The sequence below is a fragment of the Miniopterus natalensis genome, chromosome 9 (genome assembly GCF_054644295.1).
Source record: "Miniopterus natalensis isolate mMinNat1 chromosome 9, mMinNat1.hap1, whole genome shotgun sequence".
Taxonomy (NCBI): Eukaryota; Metazoa; Chordata; class Mammalia; order Chiroptera; family Miniopteridae; genus Miniopterus; species Miniopterus natalensis.
This window is the reverse complement of record NC_142089.1, coordinates 19724082-19738603: the sequence shown is the minus strand read 5'-3', so window position 1 is coordinate 19738603 and position 14522 is coordinate 19724082. Positions and strand designations below refer to the sequence as shown.

General features: G+C 50.9%; 1 protein-coding gene across 1 annotated transcript; it reads left to right on the top strand.

The window, feature by feature from the left end:
* The first annotated feature begins 855 nt into the window (after positions 1–855).
* Positions 856–4085, top strand: SMIM12 (small integral membrane protein 12). Its single transcript, XM_016219833.2, has 2 exons — positions 856–1106; positions 3127–4085. Exon 2 carries the CDS (start codon positions 3132–3134, stop codon positions 3408–3410), a length of 279 nt encoding a protein of 92 aa, XP_016075319.1. The 5' UTR covers positions 856–1106; positions 3127–3131; the 3' UTR covers positions 3411–4085.
* The last annotated feature ends 10437 nt before the right edge of the window (positions 4086–14522 follow it).

Genomic DNA, 14522 nt, shown 5'->3' with positions numbered 1-14522 from the left:
ACTAACGATAGATAAATATGCCTGGCTGAGACTAGTGGAATGAGAGTGGAAAAGCAGGGCTAGGCAGGAGCATTATGAGCTTGGGCTTTGGTGTTTTGTTTTCTACACGCAACAAAATAGATGTCTTACAGGGAGCAGTGGGGACACAGAGAAGGGAGTGAATACTTGTACCTAAAGGGTCAGGTGAAACTTAGGTTTTACTATATTTGTATTATTTGTAGACTAACAACAGTACCCATTTATTTCTCTGCTTGCTATGTGCCTGGTATAGCACTTTACTTACATAATCTTATCTAACCCTCATAATATCCTGTGAAATAGGTGTTATTACCTCTACATCTAAGAGGAAAAGGGGGCTAAGAATTAATACTGTTCCCAAGGTCACAGTTAGAAAGCGAGCCCAGATCTGAAGAGTTCTTAAGCACTAGATTATATTCTGCTAAAGAGAGCTTCTTGAGGGCAGTGATCATGTCTGTGTGTGTGTGTGTGTGTGCGTGTGTGCACGCGCGTGCTCCGACCTAGGTCTCAGACGCGCTTGGTAAAATCCGTTGAACAAGTGCATGGATGATCTTTGACTTTCTCCACCCGAAAAGCGAACGGCTAAGTCAGCGGTAAACCTCCTGGCCCCCAGGGGGCGTGCGTCCACCTCGGCGCAGCGGGGCTCCAGCGCGGACGCCTCGCTTGCTCCGCTCCCGCGACTGGAGCTCAGCCAATCCCTGCGCTCCGAGAGAGCGGGCGTTCGGTGGGCGGGGCCTCGGGCGGGGCCCGCGGGCCGCTGGGAGGGGCAACGCCCGTGTTCCCGGGAAGCCAGCGGAGCGCGGAGCGCGGAGGGCGGGGGCCGAACCGGCGAGTGCGCCCCGCGGCTCAGGTGAGCGCGCGGTCCCCGCCGGCGCGCTGTTCCCTTCCCCCGGGCGGCTGCCCGGGCTGCCCGTTGTCTTGGCGACGGCTCCTGGCTTTGACCTCTGAGTTGCAGGAGGGGTTATTTCGGGCGTCCGCTCCGGCCCCGGCCTGGCCTGACGGCTCCCACTCTTCCCGGGGTTTGCGGAGCGAGCCTGGGCGCCCAGCTGGCCCTCTGCGGCCGGGGCTTCTCGGCCTCGGGCACGTGGGTGAGTACGGACGCCGCCGACTGGAGCGTGAGCGTGGTGGGATGGGGGCGGGGGACCGGGAGCCCGACGCGGGGAGACGGGAAGATTCTTGGACCCTGACCTCACTTGCGCTCCCACCCCTGGACCGGGCTCGAGGGACGGGCAGGGTTAATCTTCAACCCGCTTAGGTCTTCTCTGGCCTTGTTAGCGATTCTCAAATCTCACCCTGCGGGTTTGGGCCTCGCTGGGCCTCCGGGGCCCGGCACAAGGGCAAGCTGGCCGGCAACCCAGTTGACCTTTACCTGACGGTCAGGCTCCCTCCATGCTGGGCTGGAAATACGCATCACAGTATGTGCGAGACACTTTTGCCTCTTTAATATGCCTGCCCTGGGGATGACTTGTTAGAGTATCTAGCTTCTTGTCATCAGCAAAGGCACGTGCTGCGTTCCTGCTACCTTTTGGAGGCGGGTGGGTGGATGACTGCCGTGGTTTTACATTAGTGTGTTGCTTGAGCTTTCGTTCATTCATTCAACAAACTTTTTGGAGCATTTTATTTAAGACCGGGCTGGGTGGGAGATGTGGGGGGATGGATAGGGTACAGTGGGGCACAGACATCGTCCTTGCCCTCTTGGAGCCTAAAGTGTTTTGAGGATTGCAGACAAGGGGGGGAGGGGGGGAGTAGGCCAGCACAGTGCTGATGCAGAGGAAATGGTTATAATGGTTATAAGTATTAAATAAATGAATTCATTGACTCACTTGAAAATGATTAGAATGTGATTAGGAGGACAGAGAGACCTTGTGCTGCATGTGACAGGTAATAGTTGTGAACTCATACTTGATATGTTTTAAGAAAAGTTGGAAACCTGAATGGAGAGTTACTGTTTAGGGAAAGTGTTTACTTATAAAGAGAGAACTTGCTTAGGAGATGGAGAAGTATTAGATTTGAGATTCTTCAGGGGGTGTCTCTTTTAACAACTTCTAGATCTTATAATTTCACAAATCTCTGAGTATAATCTTAGAGTTTGCAAAAAAAAAAAAAATGCGGGGTGCCCTTCTAGGTAGTGAAATGCCAAGCTGATGGGAAAAAAAAATAGAAGCTCTCCCCAAATTCAGGATTTGTACAGAAACCATACACCCACAGCAGTGTGTTCTTTCCACCAGAAAGAGCGCAGGATTTGAAATTGGAGGGCCTGGGTTCAAAATAAGTGGCTGTGTTATTTGGGGCACTTTAATATAATGACCCAGAGCCTTTGTAGCCTTAGACAAAAATCCGGGCTGAGAATTTTTACCTCATAGATGTGTTGTGATGATCAGATGGTGACTACTGTGTGAATTGTCCAGCCGAATGCTTGGTGCTAAGACAAAGGAGACGGGAGGGGAATCTTGGAGCTGCTGCACTTTTTTCCCCTGATGATGGCCCATTATAGTCTTAGGTCCATAGAATGCTGGGATTTCTCCAAAGAGAACTGGACTCAGAGAGAGAAAGGGAGAGAGTCTTCTCAGCATTGGTAAGGTTTTGATTTTCCACTTTAGAGCAGAGGTAGCCAAGCTGCAGAAGTATCTACAGGAGCACAAACAGAATTTTTTAGTTGAGACTTGCGCACGTTGCTTAACTCTCTGATAATGCCATCCGCTTCAGGGGGTGGACATGGAGAAAGTCTTCTTTCCCATTCTTGGAAGGTTGGCAAACTGTAGAGGGAAGGCCTGTGGTCAAGAATAGGTTTGAAGCTTTATTGGGTGAGGCCCAGAGGTCCCGTCATAGGGAACTCTGCCATATGTGGTTGCATAATTGTCAAAAAGTATAGTATGTGAAGTGGAGCCTTCTCCCCTTCCTAACAATTGAATCATTCTAAATTTTCTGGATTGTTTCAGGGACCCAACTGTTGAATAAAGCAAGGTACTCTCTTGCGTTACTCTGCATGGGGTGGATGCTCAGTAAATTGTGCCAGGTTGCCTGGTAAATGGGGAGCCTGATAGGGGGTTCATTTGGTGGGGAGGGGAAGCTGGCGTCTCCCTAATGCTGCCTTGTGCTCTTCTACAGATGTCATGTGGCCTGTGTTTTGGACCGTGGTGCGTACTTATGCTCCCTATGTCACATTTCCTGTGGCCTTCGTGGTCGGGGCTGTGGGCTACCACCTGGAATGGTTCATCAGGGGAAAGGATCCCCAGCCTGTGGAGGAGGAAAAGAGCATCTCAGAGCGTCGGGAGGACCGAAAGTTGGATGAGCTGCTAGGCAAGGACCACACCCAGGTGGTGAGCCTTAAGGACAAACTGGAATTTGCCCCTAAAGCTGTCCTGAACAGAAACCGCCCGGAGAAGAATTAATAGAGAACATAGGGCCTCATGGGCCCTTCCGTAGGCTGTGACTGGTCCTGCCACCATGTTGACCCCGCTCCAGAACCTATATCTGATTTGCACTGTTGCTTATTCTGGCCCCTCCAGCACCACCCAGCCACGCACATACTGGGTGCTCTTCTGTGGTCAGGCAGACAGACACACTAGCAGCTGAGGGGCCAGTCGAAGAGGAAGGCCTGGAGGGTTCTGGCCTGCAGGCTGTATCTGTTGTATGGTGGCCACAACTGCCCACGCTTCTGGGCGCACTGCTGGAAGTAGGGATACGAAATGAACATTGGCTGTCAACCTCTGCAGGGAGGCAGTTTGACCTTAAGCCGAAGTGCATGGGATTGGGGTGTTGCCATAAGAGAGATACCACATGTCTGGTTCCCGTTTGCATGGGAAGAATTCAGAAACCTACCTGGCTCCTTCCCTCGTTTGCCCAGCCCTTTGTGCTCACTCTTCCTGAAATCCTGTCCTACCAGCTCAGGAAAGCGGGGATTCTCTGGGGAAGGAGAACATTTTTCTGTTCTTTGCAGTCCAGGCTGTTCACCTCGGGGCAGGTGAATTTGCTTGAAAATTATCACCATCTTTCACCGCCCCCTCCCCATCACTGTATAGTGCAAAACTTGATTAAAGTGGCATCTGAGAACCATATTGATTTAATGCTATCTTCCAGGTTGTGTTTGGGGTCTCCTTAGGAGTTATGCAAGTGCAAGCATTTCAAGGTAGGATAACATTGGCCTTTAACTAAGGACTCCAGGGTACTGGAATCTTTGTTTTACTAGTGTGGTTGCACTGGGCCCGGGAGGTGGTGAATCCTGGAGGCACAGCTCCCAGAAGCTTTTCTACTATGGTAATAAGAGGCTTATTGGACCTTTCAGAATCTAAATTAGAATAGACCAGGGAGCTTAACAGTTGCTGTCAAGTTTTCCAATTTCACACACACACTTTTCCCTATAAAAGTAATATATGTACTTGAAAGAACAGTTGGTAGGGTTTTAAAAAAGGGCCCTAGTACAAGTAACATGCTAATACTTTGTTATGTTTTTAGCAATTCCCCATTGCTGGAGGGCATTTGGGTGGTCTCTGGTTCACTAGTATAGATAGCACAATGAGTATCTTGTCCTGCATTTTGGATTAAATGGTAGGAATAGTAAATGGCATTTTGGATGAAATGGGATGAGCAGTTTTAAGGGTCTGGACACATAATATCAAATGCCTTTCCGAAAGGGCTGTAGAAATTTATACTAAAAGCCACCACTTAAGATGCTGCTGGGTCCTGGCCAGTGTGGCTTAGTGGGTTGGAGCATCATCCCATACACCCAAAGGTTTTGGGTTTGATTCAGGGCACATACCCAGATTGTGGGTTGGCCCCTGGTCGGGGTGCATTCAGGAGGCAACCGATAGATGTTTATCTTTCTTCCTCTCCCTTCCTCTCTCTCTAAAATTGATAAAAACATCCTCAGGTGAGGATTAATAAAAAAGATGCTGCCAGTGAGGTAGGAAGGGGAGTGAGAGCAGAGGGCAGGAAGAGGGAGAAGAACCTATTGCCTCATGAAGTCAACTGATGTTTAACCTAAGTGAGCAAAGGCAAGTCATGCACATTTGATGAGGAACGAACTGCCTTTACAAAGGGGAAAGGTGTTTGCCTGCTTCATGTCGGGATCTGAGGCCTGACGGTGTTCACAGGTGATGAAGGTAGAATCCCTGACCAGGTGGAGATCCCAGCTGTGGAGGTAGAGGAACTGGGAGGATGTGGAAGGTGGTCGCCCGGGGAGGAGGGAGCAAGTCAGGTTGCCCAGGCCTAGTGGGAATGTTGGCATGAGCTGCTGTTGCTTCTCAGGGAACAAATCTGATAGGGAGTATGGAGAAGGAGTGTCTGCTACCCAAGTAAGGGTGGGATTTCTGGTTCTGAAAGGATATGCCAAGCTCAGCTTGTTTATAGACCTCATTGGCAGACCAGTGCTGCCCCTGTGTGGCAGTCCTGAGTATGACCAAGCCTGGGATCCTTTCCCTGGGCTCAACTAGGAGTAGCTAACCGGGATGCCTACAGGGGTCAGTCAGGTGGCATAAATGATCGCACCAGGCCAGGCACTATAAAGTACAGGCCTGCCTAAAGGGGGCAGTCGCTACTCAGCATCTTCCAATTTGTGCTTCTTGCCCAGTGATACAATTAATAATAATGAATAATTAATAAATTAGTAATAAATAATAATTAATTGTTTTTGGCAATCTAACCATTTGTGGCAAATATTAGATCCTGGGAGTGGTTTCCCTTGAAATAGTTTTGAGCATCCTGTACATATGTAGTGTAGTAGCCTAAGCATAACATTAGCGGACAGAAAAGCTACAGAAACAACACAAAAATTTTTTTCCCATAGACTAAGACATTTTTGGATTTTCAGATATTCTAGAATAACCCTGTCACTGCCGGTGTACCACCTCCCAGGGCCCAGCTGAGGAAGCCCTCCCTTTGGAAATCCAAGTTGCTCCCTTCTTCCAGGCTCACTTTAATTGTGCCCCCTTTTAAATAATTTTATTTCCTAGGACTTGCCCTCACTCAGTTCCTGCCTCCGGCAAGTCTATTAATATTCTCGGCTAGCTTTCTTTCCCACGGGCTGGCTGAGGTCTACTGCCGCTGTGCTGCTGTAAATCATGCAGGCTCTCTTGCATGCTGGGTGACAGTAAGTAGCAGGGTGGGTGCAGATGCCAGCAAAGGCAGGCAGGCCAGGGTGCTGGGCCAGGGCACCAACTGATTTTCTTCCATGCCTGCTGATTCACTCTGAAGGCATAGGACCCTCTCTTGGGCTGGCCCAACAGTCATATTCACTGAAACACTTTAGTAAGTGGACGTGCTTGGGGCTTTTTGCCTTCCCCGCCTTGGGTCTCTTCCCAGCCCAGTGACGGTGGTAGCTTAGAGCAGGGTTATCCTGTCTGAATGCGGCAGGAATCACTTCTCTCCCCTCAGCAGCCTGGTGTCTGGTGCTTTTCCATTCTCTCTGGAGCCTTTCCTGTGCCTGCTGCTGTGTTAGCACAAGTCTGCTGGGCAGCTGCCAAGACAAGCCTGCCAGGGAGCCGTTTGACTCTCGTGAGCTTCCTAGGGTCCCGGCTGGTGGGGCTGTCGGTCAAGCGAAACACCGTGGGATTAGGCTACCCTGGTCACCTGGGAGCCAGGCAACGACAATGAAAAGGGCTCGCTTTTCCTTTTCCACTTGGACGTGGATCTCGGCATTTGTAGAGTGGTGAGCCAGGGCAGTGTTATAGAGAAAGATAAGTGGGGCCAAGAGTCTGACAGACCTGAGTAGTGAAGGCTGCCTTAGCAACTAGCTGATTGACCTGGGGCAAGTCACGTAGCCTTTCTGGACCTCAGTATCCTCATCTGTAAAATGGGGGTAAGGATACCTATTTTTGTTGGGTGGTTGTGAGGAGAAGGTAACATGTAAAGTTCCTAACAGAGTCCATGGCAACCAGTAAGTGCTCAATAAATATTAGCCACTTTAATTTTTTTGCAAGAAAAACCTACATTCCCCACAATAGTTGCATGTGTCCTTGTGATCCTGGTGAGGCAGGGATCCAGGGGCGAGAATGACCTTGGCCGGGAGAGCGGTCAAAGGGACCCTCACAGCTCACAGGCCTGGTGGTTGAGGGCTTCGAGATGAGGAGTGGGGAGGAAGGTGTGGGATGCCCAGGGGTGACACATAACAAGAGAGTGGGTAGAGGAGAGCCTTGGACTTGGGGGCGAGAGAACTGGGTGACCTGAGGCATGCTCCTTCACCTCTCCTGGCCTTGGTTTCCCCACTGCAAAATGGGGACACTGATGTGTTCCCTGCTGATAATGTAAAAAGAGTGAGAAACCAGTTTAGAAAGTGCTCTGAAAACATGCAAGTGCTGTTACATCCCAGTAAAACCTCCCTTTTATCAACTCGGGATGGCAGCCAGTCTGAATAAAGAAATAGAAATAAATGCTCTTTTATTCCTTTTCTGTACACAGTCTCCCAAAGTACTTGCTAAGTGAGAATCTTTGGGGGGTCATCTTTAAGAGTAGAGGAGTGCCCTGGCCAGTGTTGCTCAGTGGTTGAGCGTGGACCCATGCACCGAGAGGTCGCCAGTTTGACTCCCTGACAGGGCACATGTGCCGGTTGCGGGCTCCATCCCAGTGGAGGGCATGCAGGAGGCAGCTAATAGATGTTTCTCTCACCGATATTTCACTCTTCCTCTCCCTTCCTCTCTCTAAAACATACTTTAAAAAAGAGTAAAGAGGATTAATTAGTGAATCAGTCCCAGGTGCTTCTGATGTACTTAAAAAGTTCATTCTTTTTTAATTAAACTTGTTAATGTTATCCGTGCATCACATTCTTTTTACATAATGCAAAGGTAAACCCTGGCTTAGTTTCTGTTTAAAAATTCCAAATGGGTCCTCCCAAATATTTGAGATTTTAAAAGATCTTTATTGGCATCCCTGCAGGGGCAGCTCTTCTGTCTAGAAGGGTTCAAAGTCCCTTATGCCCTTATGCCCCGCTCCACTGCCCCTGTTCCCTCGCTTCCAACCCTGGCTCCACTGACCATTTCTATTTGCTTCAGGGCCTGAGCTGCCAAGTGCTGCTGGAAATATTTGCATAACCCTATTGCTGGGTGCTCTCCATTTGTGGCTTCTGTGTGCAATCCTCAAGATGATATATATATTTTAATCAAAGCTCCTCAGTTTCCTCACCCCATCACTGGATTCCTCACCCTTTGCTTTGTGCTGTCTTCCACCACCACCACGGTGAAGTCATTTTGGCTAAAAGCCTTTGCAGTTTCAAATCTCATATTCTCATTTTGGTCCTAGTAAATGGTGGCTCTCTGCAGTACTCAGCATTCTTTATGGAATTCTCTCTTGATATCAGCACCATGTCAGAGTCCTGTTTCAGCTCTCCCCACGCTTCTAAATGGCAGTGTTCTTCCAGCTTCATCCTTGGTTTTCTTCTTGCTGGACAGTTCTGGCATCAGCCACTACCTGTATCTACCTTGATGACTCCTAAGTACCTATCTCTAGTTGTGGACTTCCTCCTAAACTCTAGATCATTCTCTGAAACAGCTTACTACACACATCTCTGTCTAGACTTCCCAAATAGTCTGTTAGTTAAAAGTCTTGACCTGGGTTTGAAGCTTAACTGTAGTCTAGTGTGGCTAGAAAGTCACTTACCTTCTCTAAGCATCATCTGTAAAGTGGGGATAATCTACCTACCTCATAGAGTGATGAAGGCTGAGAGAGTGTTTGTAAAACATGCAGCAAGGTGTTTGGCACAGAGTCTGTCTCTTCTGTTCTTTTGTCCCCGACTCCCCACTCTCCTGGGTTCCATCACCCACCTGTGGTGACTCACTTCTATATCTGGGGTTCCTCTTCTGTTCTCCATCTCACAGCCCTGCTTCAGGCCCTCATCATCTCTTGCCTAATTTTTTTATCTCCTCCTGAAAATTCTCCCCATTTCTGCCAGCATTTTCTTTCTAAAACACATCTTTGATAAAGTCACTCCTCACAGACCAAAGCCTCTTTTGAGCCACGTGAGATCCTTCACCGACTTCCAGCCTCTCCCATCATCCCCAGGACAGAGCCTAGTGTTTGCCATTTCCTGAATGTATCATGCCTGTTCAAATCCTGACACCCCCGTGTGCCTCCCGGGCTACCTGTGGACTCCTGTTACACTACAAGATTTAGTACCTGTGGGCCCATACCCACTCCTCTAAGCAGAGATTTGTGGCTCCCTCCATGCTTCTCCTGCCCTGAGTTCATTGTACTGCAGCATTTATTACAAGGCACTGTGATGGGTGTGTCTGTTTCCCCTTGGACTGTGAGTTCCTTGAGGGCAGGGACAGTCTCACCTCTGTGCTCTTCGCAGAAGGCCTTCACAGTCATTTCCAATAAAAGCTGAATGAATGAGGAGGCCCCTGAGTGTCTGGGATGGAGCAGGTACTGGGGCTGGGTGCAGATACGAGCCTCTTTGGAGGACAAGACTCCCAGGTGTGTGCTTTGAGGTGCCAGTGGCTTTGAGCTTGGGGCAGCCGTGTTTTGCTACAGCTTTGCCTTCCCCGAGGCTGTTGAAGAGCTGAACCCAAAGAAATGGCTGCCTGACTTTTCCCAGGGGAAGTGGGGCTTGGGCAGAGGGATGGCTTTCCCCGCTGGGTAGGACCTGGACCGGCAGGGCCCGTGATGAATTTGACCCTGATGACTCTGTAGAGAGGAACAATGTCCTCAGGAAAGCATTCAGGAAACCCTTCGTGTAGTGCTGATCAAAGCTCCCAGTAGCTCAGTGGGGTGGAGGGGAGCGCTCCAAGGAATCCAGGAGGCCCTGGGGTGGAGCCCAGGGGACCGCTTGAGGCCCTTACCAGGTGAGGCTCGCCCTCAGCCTCAGCAGACCCCTGGGCTGACTCCGTGGGATGAGGAAATTCTGAGGACGTGTGGGAATGCCTGGGAGTGGAGAGACGGCTGCTTCTGGAGTGTCTCTGCTTTGTCTCCATTTTCTCCTTAGCACCCCTTCCTCTGGCTGAGGCCTGGGAGGGTGGAGTAGGCTGGTAGGGTGAGGCCTTGGAAGGAATCCTTGCAAACAGGGCAGGCTTTGCTTTCCTCATTTCATCAAGAAGCTGATGTAAAACTTCTTGCATTTATATGAAGCCCTCTTTTCACTTGTCCCTTGTCCCCAGGGAGTTCCACGAGAAGCTTGAAGAGCACTGGCTCTCCTTATGCTAACAACGGGGATCTGAGGCCCAGAGCAGGAAATGGCTGACCCAAGATAACACAGGCAATTCTGGGCAGAGCTGGGCTTGCAGCCACCCTGTGCCCCCCTTCCCTTCCCAGTTTGCATCTTGCCCTCACCCCAAATCGAGGTCAGCTGGCCTGCAGACCGGTTGACTTGAGGGTAAACACCCTTGAGTGCCAGCTTGCCATTGGGCACAGAACAGGCACAGCTACAGCCCTTCTGCTGGCAGCTCACATGATTGAACCTCTGACGGAGGCTGCAGCGTGCTTTTCCTGCCCCCTTCCCGGTTTCGCTTTCCCAGTGCACAGACCAAAGATAAATCTTTGGGGTGGCTCTACCCCTTTGATGCTCTCCAAGCTGTTTTCCCCATGTGTGCGAGGGCAGGAGGTCACAGCCTTTCCCACAGATGCAGTCCTGTGTTAATAATTCGGTCAATTGATGACAAGGTGGATTGTCCAGCTGCTGTTGTCCCTAAAGGCCTGTCCTTGGCTGGCGTTTGCCTTACTGACATATGCTGCGGCCTCAGTGCGCTCAGATCCCAGCCCTCCCTCAGCCCCTCCTAGAAACTCGGTTCTGGAGCTAGACTGCTTGGGTTCAAAGCCCAGAACTGCCACTTGTCTCTGTGTGGCTTTTGCCAAGCTACTTAACTTCTCAATGCTTCAACCTCATGTGTTAGATGGGGCTAATATATTACTTATCTCACAGGGTTATTGTGAGGATTAAAAGAAAACACACAGGGCATTTGGAACAGAGACTCAAATATAATTAGCGCTTAGGAAAAGCTGGCTATTTTGATTAGCAGTAGTATTTTTCCATCCCATGGATTAACCCATGGTCTCTCTCTGGGCACTAAAAGTGGGCGGCAGAGTGTAGAGGGGAAACTGAGGCCTATAACGATGCTGTGGCAGAGGCTGGGGAAGGATGAGGTACACTGATCCTCAGTCCTGAGGCCCTGAGCCTCTGCCATTTGATGCTGCTTTGCCTCCTGTTTGCCTCCAACCGCCCAGTCCCTTCTGCATCCCCAGCCCCAGATGGGCCCTAGGTGTAGATGTGAACAAAATCAGCTCCATCTTTGTACCCTGGAGTTTCCATCCTGTGACCTTTGACCAACCTTAGCGTCCTTAGCAAAGCATACCAAAGCTTTCTAGTTGATGATTTGTGTTCCTTAAAATATGTAGCCGTAAATATTTTTGTTAGTAATAGTTAGAATGGCATGACAACTGAGCTAAATATCAAACTGGTAATAGTATCGATTTTAAACATTCATCTATCACAAGACCACCAGGAGGCATGGCCCCTGCATTCTTGGTCTTGTCAATCATTAGTACCTGAGTTATATTATTAAAAAACTCTGTAACAGGGGTCTGTTAGCAGGAAATAATTTTCACAGAACTGCTGGTCATCTGTCTGCTCCAAACTTACATCCCTGTAGGTAAATTGTCCTCTAATAAATTTGTTATAGTCTATGGAGTTGCCTGCTTTGTTTGTTGGTTTTAAGATACCTTTTCATTATGGTGGCCATGAAACTTTTGCCCCGCTGTCGAACAGGTCCCCAATACCCCACAGCCCTGGCTTGGCTGGCTCACTGATTGGCCTGCAGGCAGATGGAGATTTCCGGAGGAGGCTGTAGAAGCTGGGCTGAAGGGGCCCTGCCTGGTTACTGGGGCTCCTGGAGTACCAGCCCATTGTGAGGCTCAGCCTGGAGTGTGTGAGGAGGAAGTTCTCCCAGGCCCCTCCCTCCTCACGATCCCCAGATGTGGCCAGGCCACTGTCTTAGTTCGTCATGGCTACTGCGACAAAATACCGCAGGCTGGGCTGCTTAAACAGCAGGAGTTTATTTTCTTACAGTTCTGGAGGCTGGAAGTCCGAGATCAAGGTTGGGCAGGGTTGGTTTCCTCTGAGGCCTCTCTCCTGGACTTGCAGATGGTTGTCTCTCTGTGCAAGGAAGCCCTAGTATCTCTGTGTCCAAACCTCCTTTTAAAGACACCAGTCAGATTGGATTAGGGCTCACTCTAATGGGCGCGGTTTAACTTAATCACCTCGCTAAAGGCCTAATGTCCAAATACAGTCACATTCTGAAGAACAGGGTTTGGGGCTTTAACATATGGATTTAAGGGGTTGCGGGATGATTCAGCCTAGAACAGGACAGAGGCCTGGGAGGGACTGCCGCTGGGGGAATCACGGGGAGAGTGGCTGCAGCCAGAGCCTTGGGCATGGGGTGCCCACCCCCTTGAGGCAAGGTCCCGCTGGTCCCTGGCTGCTTGCCTGGTTCTGGGCTGAGGCTGGTGCTGGCTCCTCCGCCTCTTCTCCCCAGGAGACCTCAGGGTGGGAACTAAACTCCAGAGGCCGGAAGGCCCTGGGAGCTGATTATCCCTGTGGTCTCTGGGGCAAAGGAGTAGTCGGGCCACAGGCGCAGGTCCTGCTCCTCCCCTGCCTTATCAGAGCCTGGATGCTCTTCCTCCAGGCCGCTGAGAGGAACAGGCTGCGGGAAGAAGCTGGCCGTGGCCCCCCGCTCTCCCAGTGGGGAGCACGAGGCTCTGAAGGGGCTGCCCTTGTTTTAGCTGCTCGATACCCTCTGCACCCTGCCTCTCTCTGTACTCTTCCAGGTAGGAAGTGACAGAAACAGCACTGAGAATCTGAACGTTGCTTGTATTATTTTTTCCAGAAGGTTTACCCGCCTGATGGGGTTGGTTCAGGCTGATATTCTAGAAAAGCCTTTTTCCCTGAGCTCACATAAGCATAATGCAGGGTGGGGACATGGCTCAGAATTGGTTTTCTGGGATTTGGCATTGGCCACAGGTAACATATGAGCACCTGGTCTTGACTTGGAGGCCCCCTCCCTGTCACTTTCATGTGGCCTCATTAGGGTGGCTAGAGAGCATTTCAGGGGACCCTGATGGTGCACTGATCTTCCCTAGCTCTGGGTCTCCCTCTGAGGTCATAGCCTAGGGTCTGTCGTGGCCTCTGGTTCCCCCGGGGTCCAGGAGCCAGCGTTGGAGGCAGGGAAGGTAGGTGCTTTAGGTCAGGCTGCCGTGGAGGAGGAGTGCCAACAGCCAAACCCATGGCAGAGGTCCCCTGCTTCTTGGAAAAGGGCTGGAGGGCAGCCACCCTCTTTCTACCCTGGACCTTGTTAGTCTTGGGAAACTGAGGCAGACCAGTTCCAGAAAAAAAGAAAGAACAACTGCTTGCTTGTGGAGCTTCAGCCTAAGTGTTGGGCTGGGTGCTTCACAATATTTCATTCAATTCTCCCCACATCCTTGCAAGGCAGGGAGTGTCTCCATTACTATAGATGAGGAAACAGACTCAGAGACTGTCAGCCTCTCTGTCCCAGGGGGAGAAAGTGCTCAAGCCCCGCTCAGCTGGCTTTGCAGCCCTCTCCCACCCCCGGTGAGGCTGTCCCTCCTGGTTTCACTGTGCCCCTTGCCTTTCTTCCCCTGTGACAGTGGTGGGAAGAGGGTGGGAAAGTCAGCAAGGGCTCTTTGTTTGGATCCCGGACACTTGGGACCTGGGGCTCCTAGCTGGCTGAGCTGCAGCTCTCAGCTCTCCAGTGGCTGGGCGGGATGAATGGGTTGTCACCTCTTGACCCGTCCCTGCCTTCCACACCAGCCTCCCCACCCTCAGGAGACCACAGTGGCCTGAGGCTGATTCAGTGCCTGCTCTATTGAAGGTGGAGAACGGTACTCAGAGGCAGGCCCCTGGCAGGGTGGGTGCAGCCCGGACGGAGCCCCTCTCCAGGGTTGCTCCTCCAGGGCCTGGAAGTTGGGAGAGGACTTTCCATGTCCGGGATATGGAGTGGAGAGCCTTAGGGTGTGTGAGAGGAGGGGGCAAATGGCATCCTCCCCGCTCCCCTACACCTAAACCTGTCTCCCAGTGCCAAGCAACACTGGGGGTAGTAGGGCTCTGCCTCTCATTAGCTGGGTGACCTGGGCCAGTACTCATGTCATCACCTGTGTCACCACGTAATTGAGGGGGAAGCCTAGTACCTGACTCCGCAGAGACACTTAGGGTATCAGCTCCCCGCTTGCCCCCGCCTCCCAGCTAGTTGGTAGACTAGTTGATCTCTTTGACCAGCTTCTGCTAGCAGGCAAGGTGCATGGGGGAGGCATAACCTGAGGAAGCCTCTTCCCATGTCCAGCTGCAGCCCTGAGAGAGAGGAGGCCTCTCTGTTACAGAACAGAAAGAGTTGGTCCACCAGGCACTGGCAAAGCCAAACAATAAACACTGGGAATTGCAGTGGAGAAATATTGGCTATTTTGTGTGGTGCCACCCAGGAAAACAGGAAGCTAATATTCAAAAGCCAGAACTCCCCGTGGCGTGTAGGTTACAGATTATATAGGGCAAAATCACAAGACACCGCGGGTTA

Excerpts from the sequence above, each read along its gene's own strand:
- SMIM12 (XM_016219833.2), top strand. The coding sequence starts at position 3,132 with ATGTGGCCTGTGTTTTGGACCGTGGTGCGTACTTATGCTCCCTATGTC.